General features: G+C 43.8%; 1 protein-coding gene across 1 annotated transcript in view; it reads right to left on the reverse strand.

Moving 5' to 3' along the window:
- The window catches only part of LOC308404315 (adenylate cyclase type 2), a 31099-nt gene that overhangs the window by 10556 nt on the left and 1505 nt on the right, over window positions 1–19038 (reverse strand). Inside the window, exons 2-17 of the mRNA XM_080894335.1 lie at window positions 17481–18731; window positions 14635–14832; window positions 14274–14435; window positions 12124–12273; window positions 11247–11401; window positions 9779–9890; window positions 9534–9661; window positions 6242–6400; window positions 6001–6160; window positions 2816–2953; window positions 2642–2667; window positions 2452–2496; window positions 1562–1625; window positions 1355–1452; window positions 1170–1254; window positions 468–605 (exon numbers count right to left, since the gene is read on the reverse strand). Coding sequence (XP_080750461.1) covers window positions 468–605; window positions 1170–1254; window positions 1355–1452; window positions 1562–1625; window positions 2452–2496; window positions 2642–2667; window positions 2816–2953; window positions 6001–6160; window positions 6242–6400; window positions 9534–9661; window positions 9779–9890; window positions 11247–11401; window positions 12124–12273; window positions 14274–14435; window positions 14635–14832; window positions 17481–18377 — 2715 coding nt within the window. The 5' untranslated portion in view covers window positions 18378–18731. The remainder of the gene's footprint in view (window positions 1–467; window positions 606–1169; window positions 1255–1354; window positions 1453–1561; window positions 1626–2451; window positions 2497–2641; window positions 2668–2815; window positions 2954–6000; window positions 6161–6241; window positions 6401–9533; window positions 9662–9778; window positions 9891–11246; window positions 11402–12123; window positions 12274–14273; window positions 14436–14634; window positions 14833–17480; window positions 18732–19038) is intronic.

Here is a 19038-nt window from a genome sequence, read left to right on the forward strand (position 1 = left end):
CCACTCTGAAATATGCAGAGAAAAGTAGATTGGTGGATTTTTTCTCTAAGGATCATCTGCTGGTGTCCAGTGTGTCCTTAAAAAAGGTAACACTCATTATAATGAGATATAGCAGGTTTTCAGCTCTTTGGCAATAACCTTGTTGATACAAAAACACAATTTTTATGTCTGTCAGACTGAGTTATCTTTCACATTTTTAATAGATTCAACTAAAGAAATGGGAACAAATGTGTTTATTACGACCAGCTGCTAGTAGAAAACAGAAAATTTCCTCTAAAAGTAAAACGACTGGACTGAAAATGAATGAAAAAGCACCCGATGTCCAACTTTGAAAGAACTTCAGGAAGCCTGGAGAACTGTTGGTCAAGAGCACTTTAAAAAAATAAAAATAAATAAAAATGAAACAAAAAGAGAGTTGTTTTTTACTCTGAGACGTTACTGGCAGAACGACCGATGAAGGAACTTACAAGGTTGAGCATGGCCATCAGCAGAGTGATGAGCACACAGATAATGATCACAAACAACCGCAGCACAGCCCTGGTGGCGACGCCGCGGGATAGCCCAGATATCCACTGGACACCCACCGGCATCTTGGAACGCCATTTCTGTGAAACAATAAAAAAAAATGCTATCTTAATAAAGCTATTTGCAGCGATTTTAGTTGCTTTAACTGTGCATAAACAAGTGTCTGCATATTGAGACGTTTGCACTTTTCATCCAAACTGTGAAGCACTATTTAATTAAATTAAACTGAATTTAAATCGCTGCTCTTTTCAGAGTTAAAGTGAGATGATAACGTTGATAACACTCGGTAAAAGTGAAGGGGTACTCTTGTGCAGAAACGGACTGAGGAGATGGACAGAGGCGTGTTAAATGTGTCTCAGCGAGAGTTGGTATAAGATTGGGGGTGTGCATGGTTTGGTTTTCATTGTTTTCTTTGCTTTTGTCTTGTATTAAAAATAAAAAATGCAGGACTAAATGTGCAAAAGCTCCTGTGTGTTCCTCTGGAGCCGTCGGTCAACCCTGAACCTGGACCGTTCATACCGCAGGTGCACGTACGCGTGTTTTCTCTTCATTTGAAGAACCACTGACACTGAAACCTGGACTGTCGATAAAAGGCGGATCACCTGTTGATATGTATTAAACACAGCCCGCCTGGGTTTGTTTACCTCCAAGTATCCAGTGAAAGCAATGAACAAGAACACCACCATCACTGCAAAGGTCACACCGTAGGACACCGCCATCACGAAGTTCCTGTGGAAGAGTGAAAATTCATAGTTCACACCACTTTCTCCCCAAATAATAAAAGACGTGTGCGCTTGTGAGACGGCAAGCAGGAAACAGTATTACTCACGTCTTAGAGACCAGCATCTGGACGGTGAAAAGAGCGACGAAAATTAAACCTAAGCAGCTCATTGAGTGGTGCAAACCTTCCACTTCTGAAAAGCGGAACTGAAAACAAACAAACAAAAAAATAGTGTAAATGGCTTAAAAATGCTCAATAGAACCTTAAAGGCGCTTAAAAGTCCAGTAATCTCATCTTTGACCTGAATGAATCTACCTGTTTCTCTAAGTTGATATCGTTGAACAGCAGAGTCAAACAGTTGAGCTTCTTTGCTCTCTTCCTGAGTGAAAGATTGGAAAACAATCAGAGGACGAATCACAGAAGCCAGAAATATTCAACAAATCAAGTTTCTTAAATTAATTTTAATGAAAAGCTACATACACCCCCACGGCGTCCACAGGAGTTAAGAGGGTACGGTTGGAGTCAGGCACTGTTAATGTCAAATGTCCTTAATTAACTGAACATCAGCAGGTGTCAGAGCACCTAATTTGCTGCTCTGGAGCAGTCAGGTGTTTGTTAACACAATGACATGATCTGACAGCAAATTCACCCCCGAGGTCAGACTGTGCTATGTTCAGAGAAACTGCACAAAGCTCAGACTCTACAGGCCTCAGTTGGCATGTTAAATGTTAAAGTTCATGACAGCACAGTTAGAAAAAGATTGAACATGTATGGAAGGCCTCTTCTCTCAAAAATGAACAGGTTAGGTTTACAAAGCGCAGCCAAACACAGACTATCAGCTGTGAAGCACGGTGGTGGAGGGGTCATGATTTGGGCTTGTTTTACAACCACAGGGCAACTTGTGCTCGCTGAGTCAACCGTGAACTCCTCTGTTTGCCAAAGTGTTCTAGAGTCAAATTTGAGGCCATCTATCAGTCACCTAAAGCCTGGCTGAAACTGGTTGATGCAACACAACACTGGTCCCAAGCAAAGTCCAGACCTCAACCTGAAACAAATGCTTGACTGTGCATAAATAAATCCTCACTGCCAAGAACAGTGGACCAAAAAAGTTCTACGAGCGACTGAATCGTGGGGTGTGCTGAGTTTTTCAGAGGACTGTTAAAACCGTTTTAACTCTACAGGAGCACAAAAACAATAAATCTTACCTTTTAATGTCCAGCGATCCCCTAACACTGTTATCAATGACCAAACTGGGAAAGAAAGAGGAACATGTTAGACACATCCAGGGATTAAAGGATGGATGTTATTGTTCTATTTATTTCTATTAAACTTGAATAAACAACTAATGCTTTTTTGCATGACTTCTCTAGTGATCTTTGGTGATCTTTTACTAACCAGTCATCTTGTGAAACCGGGCGTTCCTGAATCAATCACACAAACAAACAAAGATAAACACAATGGAGTTAATAATGAAACGCTGATTAGAGGCCAAGCAAAGGAGGTGATGTGACACGCTGCATTTCTGAGGGAGAAACTAAGCAGCAACAGCACAAATGCACAGATACGTACGGTGGTTGACTTCTTGGGCCGTCTGGCCTCGGGGTTGCTTAGGCCTTCGAAGGGGTTGACGCTCTTCCAGGACTGGAGGTACTGAGACATCCGCAGTGACGCTCGCTGCCTGTTCTCCCCTGGTGTAAGATGGCTGGGCTGAAATTGGGGCAAATATTACAGCTTAACATGATTTGAACTGTGATTCATTTTCCTAACAGCTACAATACACGCAACAGAGGGTTTCCAGAGGGGACACCACTATCATCTTCCTTTTTTTTTTTTTTTTTTTTTTTGGCCTGTCCCGTTTGGCTCTTTTGCCATCAGAATTGTTGTCTAAAGGCAAAGAAAGTTGCCCAACGGATTTACTTTACCAAACTGACCATCCCAGCCTTGCCGTAATGGTCCATTTGATTCACCTTTTATTGTTTATTTTATTTTCACTTACTGAATACGGGACAGACTTGACTGGGGGAAAGAAGGGGAGAAAGAAAGAGGGAAAGAGAAACAGCTGAGAAGAGGGACGGGGGAGAAGGGCAAAAGACAAAAACCAACAGAACGGGCAGAAAAAAAATGCATATATCAATCACCTGGATCACCTGCTGAGAAAGAAAAAAGAAAGCAAGCAGAAGAGAACAAGAGTAATAGAATAAACAACATCACAATGATATATGGGAATATGACAGTAAATACTAAATGTTAAACATTATTGTGCAGCACATAAGATCAACAGAACACAGTGTGCTTTGAGGTAGGAGCCAAAAAGGGTGTAGTTTGTGGGTGTGATCACCCGTGTGTACACCTGTGAGCATGGACGCGCTTGGTTTTTTGTTTTTTTAAAAGGTTCCTTCATGTAATAATCTGCTAGAGGGTGTGGGGGGGCCACAGCCCCGTCCTCCAGGGCGTGAAGCAGGTGTGGAGGAGATCAAAACTCCAGACATCCAGAGGCCCCCAGAACACAAGAGACCATGGAAGACCAACAGAGGGGCAGCTGCGCCACTGTCCCGGAAAGAGCTGAGGAGAGTCCCAGATGAGGGCTCACTCAGCAGCCGCGGAGCAGAAGCCAGGGGGAGTTGCAGTGACGCGCCCGTGAGCTCCGCCGGCAGCCAGCTGCGCCTGAGTGACCGAGCCCCAGGCCGAGAGGCCGGGGGCACCCCACCTCCGAAGTGGCCCGAGCGAGCCCCAGGCTCCAGGCCCCGATAAGCGGCCGCCAAGGAGTGAGCCGGTGTGTACCTGGACGCCCACCCCCGGACACAAAGAACCACCAACGCACCGATGTCTGAGGGGGTCCGCCACTGGCAGGGGAAGTGGTGGTAGGGGGAGATAGGCCTCCAAACCTTGGAGGGCCTGAGATGTCCCCAGAGAGGTGGCGCCTTACACCCAACCTGACATATAGACACAGACATACAGGCACACACAGATACAAACATCCATTCCCCCCCTCATGCTCTCATATGCACTTACTCCACACTCAACCAACGTGGAGACAGACATAAAGAGACGTTGTACACACAATCACACTCCCCAAGCGTACTCTACAAACCGGGTCTAGGTGCCCCCGCCCCTGGAGGGGGGAACTGCACCCAGACCCAGGTGGTGTTTCCCTTTTCCCTGCGGTGGGGGGAGGCAGACCGCCCCGACTCCGCAGCAGCAGGAAGGCTCCACACTCCAGACCGCAGTCGGACGGCCAACTCCTCCTCCTAGTCCTAGCCCCCCTGCTCCAGCAGGTCGCAGAGAATGGGGGTGAGAGAAGACTCCGAACCTCCCTCCACCCGCTCATTGTAGTGTTGATGCATGTGTGTTCTAAGGTGCATTTAAAACCCAGGAGGGCTTGGAGCTACCTGCCAGAGAGCAGCAGGTAAGCGCATGGTCCCTCCTGCTAGCCCTCAATGTCTACGTGTATTTAACATTGAGAGGTGGGCAACGATGCCAGGGGTGGGGTGTACACCCTGATGGTACTTTGGACTCCGTGTATCGTGCCCACCCCCAAGATCCTATATGTATGTGTAATGAGAGTGTGAGTAATGTGAATGTCTAAGTTGTGGGATAAAATTGAGGCAGAGGCAGCCAGAAGGGGACAGAGGGGGGGGGGGGGGGGTAGCCTCCTCTGCACCCTGGTGACATACCCCTACTCCAAGGCCCTGCATGTGTGGGTGGTTGTGGTGGAGCGGGAAGAGGGAGGCAGCTGGAGATGGGGAGGGAAGGAAGGGAGGGGCAAGTGACCCCTCCCTGGGGCCAGCTCCCCCGCTGACCCCAGTAGGCACCCCCATACTCCGCGACCCGCCAGGGAAAGGGGGCCCAGGCCCATCCAGACCGGGCCCAGTGCAGCAGCGCCGCCCGGCCCCACAGAGCCCGGGACAGTCCACCCAACCCCACCACAGAGAAAACTGCACCCACCCCACCATCCACTCATCTTCCAGACTACATAAGACAATAAACACCCAGGCTGAGATCTTCCTCCACCTCTCCTGTATCTCCCCCTCCTGCAGAGGGAGCTCCTGAGGAGAGGAAAGCTCTATCATCTTCCTAACAGCTTTTAATCTAACAGCTTCCCTTTTTACACGTAACGGTTTACATTGTGGTTGCTGTTGTGAAATTACATATTACAGCAACGTGTTGATTCCTTAAGCTGGGCACAAACACGGCTGAAATTCCTAACATGGAATGAGGCACAACATGTTTGATCTTCTGGCGCGGCACTAGAGCGAGAAAACACTCGAAAGATTCAATCTGGCACCTTCTGCCTTTTAAAGACAACGTGTCACAAGTTTGTTTAGTCGCGGGTCAAGTGAGCGGGAACAGTGATGGTATTTTCACGAGTCCTTTTGAGATGATTTCCCCGCAGTTGTAAAGAAATTCACAAGAAGACAAACACGTGTTTTATTTGAAGTCAGAGGTTGGGATTTCCAAGGTTCGAGGAAATGAAAGGTGTTTCAGCTTGATTGGCTGCAGTATTTTTAACAGGAAAATTTAATGTGGGTATTAATAAGGTTACCAGGGATCAAAAATACTACAAAAATTTGACTGATAAAATAAAAACATAACACACTGTAAACTGAAAACCAAAGTATAAGAAAAAACCAAACAGCTTCTGTGAATATCTGTATTTACCACATAGTTTATAAACTTGGAAAGGAGTAGGATGAAGTTCACATTTGTTTGATATAAATACCTGACCCGTGCCTCATAGATGGGCAGACACCTACCAGTCCGTGCCTCCTGGGAGGACGGTGTGGCTTCTTGGGGTCGATCACCAGGTATGTTTTTCTGCCCTTCAGAAGATGGTCCCGACTCCCCCCGTCCCCATCCTCAACTTCGTACGCTCCGTCCAAATGTTGGAGCGTCTCCTCTGTGATGTGGACCCGCCTATAGATGAACAGTAGAAATAATAAAATACACACAGCTCAGAGTTTCATTATGTTTAAACTGACTTTAAGCGTCTCTCACCCAGGGAGACCTCCGGACTCCATGTGATTGGCTAAGGTGACGTCATCTGACCACACGTCGTACTGCCACTTCTGCAAGCCAATTACGCCGCAGAGCACGTTGCCCGTGTGAACGCCTACTCGCATGTTGATCTGCACCCCGGTTGCCTCTCGCAGGTTACTACAGGGAGACAAAGGCATGAATCAAATCAGTAAAGTTCAGCCCTGATCATTTCTGGCCTTGTTTCGTCCACAGTGCTAAGAAGATAAAAAAAAGTACCAAAAGACAAATAAAACAATATATATAAGTGTATACAGTGGGGCAAAAAAGTATTTAGTCAGCCACCGATTGTGCAAGTTCCCCACTTAAAATGATGACAGAGGTCAGTAATTTGCACCAGAGGTACACTTCAACTGTGAGAGACAGAATGTGAAAAAAAAATCCATGAATTCACATGGTAGGATTTGTAAAGAATTTATTCGTAAATTAGGGTGGAAAATAAGTATTTGGTCACCTCAAACAAGGAAAATCTCTGGCTCTCACAGACCTGTAACGTCTTCTGTAAGACGCTTTTCTGTCCCCCACTCGTTACCTGTATGAATGGCACCTGTTTGAACTCATCATCTGTATAAAAGACACCTGTCCACAGCCTCAAACAGTCAGACTCCAAACTCCGCCATGGCCAAGACCAAAGAGCTTTCGAAGGACACCAGGAAAAGTATTGTAGACCTGCACCAGACTGGGAAGAGTGAATCTACAATAGGCAAGCAGCCTGGTGTGAAAAAAATCAACTGTGGGAGCAATCATCAGAAAATGGAAGACATACAAGACCACTGATAATCTCCCTCGATCTGGGGCTCCACGCAAGATCTCATCCCGTGGGGTCAAAATGATCATGAGAACGGTGAGCAAAGATCCCAGAACCACACGGGGGGACCTGGTGAATGACCTGCAGAGAGCTGGGACCAAAGTAACAAAGGTCACCATCAGTAACACACTACAACGGCAGGGAATCAAATCCCGCAGTGCCAGACGTGTTCCGCTGCTGAAGCCAGTGCATGTCCAGGCCCGTCTGAAGTTTGCCAGAGAGCACATGGATGATACAGCAGAGGATTGGGAGAATGTCATGTGGTCAGGTGAAACCAAAGTAGAACTTTTTGGTATAAACTCAACTCGTCGTGTTTGGAGGAAGAAGAATACTGAGTTGCATCCCAAGAACACCATACCTACTGTGAAGCATGGGGGTGGAAACATCATGCTATGGGGCTGTTTTTCTGCCAAGGGGACAGGACGACTGATCCGTGTTAAGGACAGAATGAATGGGGCCATGTATCGTGAGATTTTGAGCCAAAACCTCCTTCCATCAGTGAGAACTTTGAAGATGAAACGAGGCTGGGTCTTCCAACATGACAATGATCCAAAACACACCGCCCGGGCAACAAAGGAGTGGCTCCGTAAGAAGCATTTGAAAGTCCTGGAGTGGCCTAGCCAGTCTCCAGACCTCAACCCCATAGAAAATCTGTGGCGGGAGTTGAAAGTCCGTGTTGCTCGGCGACAGCCCCAAAACATCACTGCTCTCGAGAAGATCTGCATGGAGGAATGGGCCAAAATACCAGCTACTGTGTGTGCAAACCTGGTAAAGACCTATAGTAAACGTTTGACCTCTGTTATTGCCAACAAAGGTTATGTTACAAAGTATTGAGTTGTATTTTTGTTATTGACCAAATACTTATTTTCCACCCTGATTTACGAATAAATTCTTTACAAATCCTACCATGTGGATTCATGGATTTTTTTTTCCACATTCTGTCTCTCACAGTTGAAGTGTACCTCTGGTGCAAATTACTGACCTCTGTCATCATTTTAGGTGGGGGAACTTGCACAATCGGTGGCTGACTAAATACTTTTTTGCCCCACTGTATATATATTATATACATTGCTTCAAAGACCCTTCAATAATACGGAGAAAACGCCAACAATCAGACAGCCCGTATTTGAAAGCACTTGGTGACAGTGGGAAGGAAAAACTCCGGACCTGCTCCAGACTAGGTTTTGTGTTCAGCATCAGTTACCATGGTGATTTAGCTAGGTCAGAAACGAGCAATTTTCCTGACATGGAAAACTCTGACGTCAAGCTCAACACAGCTCGCTGAGCCGTTAATCTCATAGTGCACCACTGTGGACCTCAACAAAGGGCAGAGACGGAAAGACAAGTCAACAGGTGACAACAATGAGTGAGGGGGAAACGGGAGAGGAAGGAATAGAAAGTAAAACCAGATCAGGTCACATGCAAAAGCAAACCTTCAAAGTAAAACAAGGAGCCAGTGAGACAGACAAACCCAGAAACAAAAGAAAGGAAAATAAGAAGAAATCAAAAATCAAAAACATCCAGCACTTCCGTTCCTTTGTGTTTTATCTTTAAAACATCCATTGTGTGTGTTTTATCTTTTTCCTTTTTTTTTTCTTCCGTTGCGTTTAAAAAAAAAGAAACTTCTGTTCTGTTATTCTCTACTTCCATTTCTATTTTTTTTACACTGTATTTTATTAAACTTCTGTTCTTGGGAACTGCTAATGATGAAAGCAACAAAAATAAGAAACAAAGGGCTGCAAATACTTTGCAGAAGTGGCAATCCCCTGTTTGTGCAGTGAAACACAAGAAAAGATGGTGATGCAGCGGAAGAACATTATAATCTCATGTTAACGTTTCGTTAGTTTAAACAATAACCCACACTGACCGCCCTGTAGAAGCTGCTTCTGTACAAAATGTTGTTTTTAATTTATGCCTTAGAGGGGAAATCAAAAATGAAAGACTATTAAAATAACCCCCAATCATTAATGTCAATCACTAATCTTCCCATCAGACTGACACATGACACTGTAATGTAAATTTATACACCTATTTTTATCCAAATGTGAGCAAAACCGTGCAAACAAAGCCAGATATTTTGACATTTCATGAACATTGTGGGACAAAATCACACAAGACCTCACTGAAATAAACAGCACCAGTGTATTATGGACTCTTTATAGTTGCCACTGTATGCTCCCAGCAGCAGGATAAAGTCTGCTTTCAGTCGTACATTTGAATATGAGCGCAACAAGCACAAAGAGGAACTTAAACAGGGTACATCACATGCAAATTCACAAAACCGACGTGCTTCACTCAGATGGAAAATTATTTTTGGCACGTCAGACGTTTTAAACAAACGTAAAGCACATTTCTTTTTCTTACAGTCGTCTGTATGTGTGGAGAAAAACAAAATCGCCTGAAATACATATGAGTAAAACTTGAAATAACTTGAGATAAACTGACCTGATGGCAGTGCACATGTCCAACCCCATCTTAACACAGTTCTTGGCGTGGGTGGGAATGGGGTCAGGCAGACCAGACACACAATAGTAGCAATCCCCCAGGATCTTAATGCGAAGACACCCATTCCTCTACATATGGAAAGAAAGGGACGAGAAAGTGAGTCCGGGAGGTCAGAGCTGACACAAAGCAAGTCTTTGTGGGGAAATGAAAGGGTTATTTCAGGGTGGGTGAGCTGGTATTTGCACCTTGGCGATCTCGTCGAATCTGCCGAAGAGCTTGTTGAGCACAGCGACCAGCTCTTCGGGTGTGCAGGTGCTCGCCAGCTTTGTGAAGCCCACGATGTCGGCGTACAGGATGCTACATGAACCCACACAGACAAACACACCACTTTACTTTAAGCCTTATTAACTGACACTCATCCATTCATTAAAGGATCTGTTCTATGCCTTAAAGTCTTTCTAATCATCATAATCATTGCACGCCACCCTCACACCTTCCCATTTCTGGCGACTAACGAATAAACTGCCTTCATCGTCACCTCTGAGGTTTCCACAAGTGCACTGCAAGACTGTGTTAGCCTGCTACCAAGCTAAAATCAGGATGTTTTATAAGCATTTAGATAAAACTGCTAAGATACCTTATCAGCTAACTCAAACTCTTTTTACACACATAAGAACAGGTGTGTAAATGTTAAAGGTGTAGCCCTATTGTACAATCTAAATATAGACCTTTCTATGTTTAGATTGTACATTTGGTCATAATTTGGTAAGTCTGAACTAACAGCACCCTGCGGTAATGTTAAAGAACAACGTAAATATCACATATATGACGCCATATCAAAGTTGGTGCCATGTGGTTACAGATGATTATGTTTCTCTAGATCAAAGTGGTTCACAAACACAGCGCTGTGTTTGTGTTGTCTTCAGGAAGGGGCCCGGGCCTTGTTCTCACGTCAGCATTATGTCATTTGATCAGACATCAGACACAAACAGATGACGCTACTACTACATTTGTTTGTGGAGGGGGGGGTGGTATAAACAGCAGAACCGTGTGCTGGAAACTTTCACTGTGACCTCACCCGTCCACACCTGAATTTGAGACAATTTAATACAGGCGTGCCAAACATAAGGGCCGTGTGCCGGAATTGGGCCGGTAAAGACGCCAATCGAATCTGACCCACTTTTAACTGTATTTTCACGAGTTTTACAGCTTTTCTGTCAGCTAACAAAAACCTTCTGTTTTATAATTACGGGTCAGTCTCATTAATGACCACCCAGAGCTTTTTCTGATATTTGACACATTTACTCCTATTAGATTTCTTACAGCAGCATTGCTTTGTCATGTAAACCTTCTCTTTCTTATATTAAGGTATGTCAGCGATTCAAAGAGTAGTTAAACGTCTTCTTAGGAGAGTTTCTGACCCCCTTAAGATCAGTGCTTGCGTCCCACGATGCAAAGTCAGCTTGACATTCCTGATTTCCTACTTTTGAAGTCTTTTCTTGGTACACGTGTGTACAGCCGGCGAGTCCGCCCCACTAACCTGCTTGAAAATGTCTGCTATCTCTTATTCTGATGTCATTCACTGCATATTTTTACATTTTCAGGACTTTGTGTACTTCTTGAGATAGTTAATCCCACCAAACATGAATAATAGAACGATATCACAGTCGACATCACGAAAGGACAATCAGCACTTTCTCCGGCGATGCTCACCTGACGTCTCTGTGCTGCCGTACATACAGGCTGTGAAAGTTGTTTGAAGTTGATTTATTCTCGTCGTCGCTCTTGGGATTCGACAGCCTGCTTATTACCTCCGTCTTCAGCTCCACGGCGATGTACCGTGGCAACACGGACAGCAGGAGCTGCTCCTGTTGCCGGGGAAACAGACAGGACGGGGGTTACGTGTGTGTGTGTGTGTGTAGAGAAGGTGGGTGAGGAGTTCACAATGGCTGTAAAAGAAAGAGATGGCCATCAAAAGCCTCCTTGAAGCGCTGCCATGTTTACTCGGTGGATCAAGTTTCATCTATTTGTTTACTTGCTGTAAATGGTTCCCATTCAGGCTCGCCTATTATATACGCTGCTCGACTTCAGACAAGTGAATGATTAATCTATTGGAGTAATAGCAAGAAAAGCATACAGTGTCACATAAAGAGGACTTTAATGAGAGCGATTACACATACGAGTCAATTAAATGAGCTGCCCCCAAGAGGAATGGAGGAGAGATTAATTTATCAAATTATCTCATTTGTTTATTTTACTACTTTAGCTGTAGGATGGATTAAAGCACACTCTTGTATCTTTATTTCGGAAATTTGAAGCAGGAGCGAAGAAAATTAACTTTCTGGCTCGTCACGCTGGCAGCGAAAGAGACATCGAAACAAAATTATATTTCATTAAAGCCAAGCCAAAATCAGTAAAGGGCGGGGTCAGATACTTTAGTTTTGTGTCATTCATGTAAGCAAATAACTGCAATGTGCTAAACAAAGGTAAGCAGAGCGGACGAATGCTCTGCCCAAATGAAACGACAATGAAACGGGTCTGAAAGGAATTCGTGGGCCTGATGTGAGTCACGTCTGTTTGAGAAGCTGACCTGCTGATATTTCTTTATTTCCTTCTGGGAGCGTATGGCGCTGAACTCCTCTCGCTTCTGATTGGATATCCGGAGGTCTTTCTCAGTCCTGTACAGGTGAAAAACTCCCACGGCGTTCACGCATGCAAACAGCACAGCGTTCGCCACCAGCTGAGAGAAGAAACAGTCAGAGGAGAGGGGGTGTTTATACTTAAAGCCGTCCTCTCATATGCGCTGTTATATGAAAATTAGAGACACAGATCACGAGATATGTTTCACTAACTGAGAACTGCAAACTGCACAGCTGCTTACAAACACATTTAATTTGATTTGATCCATGGATCATGAGCTTGAATGAATGCCGTGGCAATTTTTGGACTTTTAATGATTTCTTTGAGCTGTTCTTTGTCCAGGGTGGACAAGGTTGAACATATACTGCTTAAAAGTATACATAGAGGCTCAAATATATACATGCACTCACTTAAACATTTAATATGTTCTACAGTGTCTTCTCACTAACTTCTCGTAAGTGGTCATGACTGACTCCAACTGGTAGTTTCTCTTTGCAGCATAAAAATGATTTGTTTGATAGAACTCATCGAGAAGATCTGAGAAGGAAAGATTGTAGACTTACAAAAGCTCATCAGTTTAAATGATTTTATGTAAGTACAAGTTATCCGATGTGTCACCACTAAGACCTGAGAGAAGACCCACGGATGTTCAGGAATAACCCACGAACCACCAAGGCTCAAGACTAACATGAAGTGGAAACTGCTGGAACACCAGCATCACTGTCCACAGTTTGAAGCCAATATTACATCATGGATTGAGAGGGCGTTGACCAAGGGAGAAGCCTCTGCTTCAATCTCGACAGGAATTTGCAGCTCTCCACATGGACGAGCCAAATGCCATCCAGAGAAAAGTTTTCTTGTCAGATGAGGCTGTTATGAATTGCAAAGCACGTACCCAAATACAGACTCAAAAGCTGAGCTGAATAAACAGACACTGACCTTTGTTTACAGAAGCAGAAAAATCCCAGACCCCCAAAACAAAGTCCTCAAATCCAAATGCGGAAACATGCAGGCAATGTACAGGAAACAGAGGAGGAAAAACAGTAAAACAAACACAGGCAAACAAAGGCTTTAAATAGACACGAGAGTTATCGGGAAAAACCAAACAGCAGGGCAATTACGAACCAGATGAACCTAAACCAGGACAGGAAAGGAAGGAAAACTAAACACAATGTACATGAGGCAAAAGACTAGCAAACAAAACAGAAGGGCCGCTAAGCCACTTACAAACAACTTGACATGAAGTAACCCTAGATACTGAGATTTCCAAACATACATAAAAACTGGTTTTGGATCCGATAGAGTAGGCTAACATTAAACTTCTGGAAAGACCTTCAAAAGTCCCCTCGACCACCTTATTGAGGCCAGGGGCTACTTATCTTCGCTAGCAGGCCTACCACTTATATTACTGCAGAGGTCCATGACCTTCGTAACACACAGTTATTACTGCTTTCTAGGGGATGCCTTCTTTGGGGATCTGCCAGGCCCGGGAGCCGCTGCCAGTCCCCATCCTCACTATGCTTAAAAGCCGGGTCTGTGCCAGGAAACCAACTTATTTAAATGAATTCTAGTGATTCTGCCAAGATAAGTAGTCACACATCTAGCCAGAATTATGCCAGAAGCTTGTTGATGGATATCAAAAGACCCAACATGTCAAGAGACAGTAACCCAATTATTAGTGGGGGGTGTGTCTATATCTGACCCTTGAAAATCCAAAAGAAATCATTAAAAGTCACGCACATGATGAGTGAATATGAACATCTGACCACAACTAAATGTGTTTATGACTTCACTAATAATAACAACAGGTGATTTACATTTTTCCAAAGTAACTGAGCCCTGTTGATACCGCTGTATCACTCTATTTGAATTTGAGGTTTGTTTTTTTTCTTTTCTGGCTCATGCAAAAGGAAGCATCTCTCCAAAATTTACATATGAACTTCCAAAGCACACACACCAATTATAATTTCAGCACGACCAAACCCTTTTCATTAATAAGAAATAGGGAAAAACAATTAACGTCACAAGAGGAAGGTTAACATGACCCTCGTGCCGTTAGAAACTAGTTTAAATATATTCAAATATGATATGTGTGTGAACCTGCACAGCCAGATCTGGTGTCTCTGGTCTGGTGACAGGAACGTAGACGCTGATGATGATGACGTGCGAAACACTGGTCCCTATCCCGACCATGAGGGCCCAGGCCAGCGAGAGAGGCAGCACCGTGTACACGCTGAGAGAGAGGAAGAGGAAGAACGCAACCTAAGAAGAAAGAAACATGCAGCAGTTTAGAGCTTATCCCAGCTGTCCTGGGCGTCTTTTCACTTTTAACTTCTCCTTTGTTTCCCAAGGAGTTGCCACCACGGATAGATGTGTACGTTTATTTGGCGCAGATTTTACACCGGAGCCCATCCTGATGTAACCCTCCCATTTATCTGTGCTCAGGACCATTGGGACTCACCTGTTCCCACGCTGTCACTTGTCCGCCCGTGAAGACGAAGACCATCGCAGTGATGTATAGTATCCCCCAGACGAAGAGGGCCAGCGCTCCTCGACAGCGCCTCACCGTGGCCAGCCAGGGCAGGCAGACGAGCAGCATCGTGCTCAGGCAAAGAACAATGCTAACAATGGACAGAGCGCCCACATGTTCGCTTATTGTCTGTGAAGCGACAGAAAAAGTGAAATAGTGCTTTAATGTCACCAACGTCTTAGCTGTTTGAAAGTTTTAAAAAATGCTCTAAAAGAAAACTAAATTGTCTGCTCCTGCACAAACTCCTGCACAGCATTAACAGTGGCAGGGAAAGGAGCACTTCCTATTAATATTAATGCATTTGGAAGAGCTTACTTTGCTGTTTACTATATCCAAAAAACACCTGCCTGCTTAGCACAAAGGAGCAAAATTAAAATGCTTGTATTCATCAGACGTGAAAGCCGGGCTCAGCTTCAAACAGGTGGTGCCATGTTTTTAATCTGCTTCAGCCACAGGAAGTAAAGGTATTTTAATTTTCACAATGACAGGGAGGATTGGTTATTTTTAAAATGGAAATATTAGTTTTGACTAAGGGTTATGGTCATCTATCCACTTTAAAAGTTGGTATTTATAAATTAAACAGGAGGGAGATTAGCATGCTAGCTTGGTGATGCACATGCAGTGTGCGGCTAGCGTTAGCACTAAATACTGCTGTGCAAACACAAGACTGGACAGTATTATGACTCAAATGTAGGTTTATGTGTTTCAGAGAACATAAAGTGAATTGAAATTCACGAGCACAATGAAAAGAAGTGCTTTCTCCTTTGTCATTATATAGCTTAGCTGGGCTATAAATGAGAAGCAAAATGTGATTATATCTTATTTAACTTCTTAGATGTCTTTTAGACCTCAAAACAGAAAACTTGTTGAGCAGGTAAAGGTGAATAGTGAATGTTTGGGATAAGCTCGAGTGAAAGCCTCTGTTCAAGCCTAAAAAGGCGATTAATCAACTTTCTCCCCCCCACCCAAAATTTAGACATAAAGGGAAGCCTTTGTAAATACCATTAGCGAAAATGTTACCTTGCATATATGTACATTTTATCTTGTATAATATTATTGTTCTTTGGTTATACTGGATCTATTTATTCTTGCTCTGTCCAATCTACTGCTGTAATGATATGAATGTACCTATCTACCTATCATTTATGGGACTAATAAATAGGGGTGGGGGAAAAAATCGATACTGTGTAGTATCGTGATATTTTGTTTGCTAATAATGTATCAATACAGGGACAGCAGAAATCGATATTTTGTTACAAAAAAAGTTTTTGTGGACTGGAACATGCTCTGACTTCAGAGCATGTTGATCCTTTTTCTGAGCAAGAATCCTGACATTCCTTCACTGTCCAAATGTGTTTAACTTTTTTTATGGCAGCAATAAACATGACAGTTTACTTATTTTAATTTAAGACATGTTTTATTTGAATTAAGTTTAAAACTTTTTTATTTAATGTAAAATTATATTTTGTTTTAATTTACTTTCAAATTCTTCAGTTGCTGAAGGGGCTGCATAGTTTTCATAAATTGCATAGTTCAGAATAGCTATAATTGTACCAGATGGTTGCATTGAGTTAAGTTGGAGTGTGAGACTTTGATATTAGATAAAATGAATATTGATAAAGTTTACCTTTATGTACAGAATCTGAATATCGCAAAATATTTTAAAAAATTGCAATAATATCATATCGTGCGTTAAGTATTGTGATAATATCGTATCGAGGAATGTATGGTGATTCCCACCTCTACTAATAAAGGATATCTTAACTTATATGATCTTATCTGAAAATGATAATTTTTTTTTAGCTTTTTAGATAATTTGATGTTTTACTTTTATTGTATCGTCTGATACGATAGCAACCGGTTCTTACAGATCACCCTTTTTTAGAGACAGAAAACAGTACTTAAAACAGACTTTTCAAAGGCAGGTAATACTTGTATGTACGGCTTTCATGTACAACAGTGACTTGCAATTGTAAGAAGTCATGTGGTCTAAGTGAAGTGCAACAGGAATGCTGTTGCGTTTTGGTGAAACAGGTTTAATCCTCCATTTTCTTGGTGCCGCTGGCTGTAAGATTTCTCCTTTGCTTACGCTCATGTTGATAATCTCAAAAGTGGCAGTTCTGATCTTTTCTTTTAATTCTTTGGCATCTACGTGACTTGCACTTATCTGACTCTATATGCTGGCTATGTTTTGCTGCTTTAGGTCTCAGTCACAGGCCACCTACTGGCAACCATCTGCGCAACAGAAGTCAGATTCACACACACACACAGTTATAGAGCTCTTTACTGTTTACTGAACTCTAAGAACTTTTAATCTCTCAGCCTATCACACCTCGATGGATGCATTTTGGGGTGAAGTATCTTGCCCAGGGAAACTTGGACTAAAATAGCCATCAATGAGGCTACTCTGCGTTAAGATAAGATAAGATAAGATAAGATAACCTTTATTAGTCCCACACGTGGGAAATTTGTTCTGTTACAGCAGAAAGTGGACAGTGCAAAGTTACATAGCAAAAACTAGAAAAAACTCTGAATACGGTAAGAATAAGATACTGATTATGTTGTCTGATCTACAATTTCAATCAAATTTTGAACTCAAGAAACTACAGATCCACGTTCTTTTATTTTGGAAACAGCAACTGTGTGTGATGTGGACATCTACTTCCCTCTTGCATCAAAATCAGACATAAAGGGACCAGGAAATGGACCTCTGGTGCTCAGTGGGGTGCATTTCCCAAACTGAAGCATGGCTGGTTAGTGTTCACTTTAATTCTCACCCTTGTGGCGGCGAGGACGATGATAATGACCAAACTGAAGACCAATGTCAGCACCAGTCCAGACACCATTAACGGAGTCTCCTCCACGCACTGCAGACAAGCCCTGTGGGTGGCCTGATAGCAGCAGCACACGCCCTCTATCACAGTCTGCCTGGACAGGTTGCTTCGTCGGTCGTCATCTTCGTTGGCCCACCTGATGTCGATGCTGTCCCCGGATTGGCTGGCCCTGGGGGAAACACTGGGTAATTCTGGTGAGCTTCCACTCAGTGAATTTTTCGTTTTTGCTTTAGTAGTTATGTCAGTTTTAGAATCAATGCTATAGTTGTCATGACTGTTTTTAGGGGTTTGCTCAAGCTGAGAGGTGTTCAAGCTGGATTCAGACAGATTGATGGGAGAGATCCGGCTAGCCTTTTCGAATACATTTCCATCGAGCTCAGACAGCTCTTCATCACAGGAATCAGCGCTTAAACTTGCGCCACCGTAACCGGGAAGGGATTTTGAGCTGCCGTAATCCGAATCACTGCAGCTGTTCTTTTGCATCGAATCCCTGCTGTCACTTTGTAGCTTATCACGATCTGCACCTGCTCCCCTCACCAAAGAGTTGGCTTTGTTTGGTTCGGGGGCCTGTCCAGTCTTGGCCACTCCCACCTCTACGGAAACCTGGGATGCACTGAGTCCTGACTCGCCTCCGATGACAAGGCTGCCTGTGCTACCATTTCTGCTTTTAGCAGAGCGCTTTAAGTTGTCTGTGAAGTCCTCCAGCTCAATGATGTTGCGCCCGTTGACTTTGCCCTCCCCGTCGTTGGAGACGACAACAATATTTGGCACCAAGGACAGCTGCGAAGCTTCTGCTCCAGGCTTCCCCTCGTCCTGGATGCCTCGGGACTCGTCTGGCATGGTGACCCAGTGTGAGTGCGAGGGCTTTCACAGTCTGCCAACCTGTCACTTTGCTTTTCCCCTTGTGCCCGTCAGCTCCTCTGCATGACAAAAACACACTAGAACAGTGTTTGTTTGTCTTTACTTTCCCTTGTCGGATGCTGTTAACGTCTGAGCATCAAGGAGAAGAGTCAGAGAGTATTTCAGAGAGAGTCCAGCTCCTCTGTTTTCAGCACTCTGCAAGTCAGGCGATGAGGCTAAAGACGCTCCCTCTGGATGTGTTACGGACCCAAAGATTGTCGATAAGGAATCTTAAACTGCAAGATAACCTCTTTAGATGAGCTCTGATCCATACTGGGGGGAAGAAGGGTCTCCCTGTCAACAAGAAAAAGACAGAAAGACCACACATTCAGCAAAGGTTAAACCAAGCCAAGCCTTCACCTTCAGCTTCCAAAGCCTGATAACACGCGCACTCAGTTTGTACCTGCCCTCGGTTTTAATGCTATTTTAATGACTGACTTCTTCTAGTCCTTTCCCCATTATGCAAAAAAAACTTGTTAGTCTGGCTGCAGGCACTTCCCCAGTAACACACTGTTACCCTGTTCAGGTGTGTACTGGAATGACACGCAGCTGACGCACTCACTGAGCATTGGAAACATTTTTTCAAGCCACCACCTAGATG

Source organism: Rhamphochromis sp. 'chilingali' (genome assembly GCF_963969265.1).
Source record: "Rhamphochromis sp. 'chilingali' genome assembly, chromosome: 1".
NCBI lineage: Eukaryota > Metazoa > Chordata > Actinopteri > Cichliformes > Cichlidae > Rhamphochromis > Rhamphochromis sp. 'chilingali'.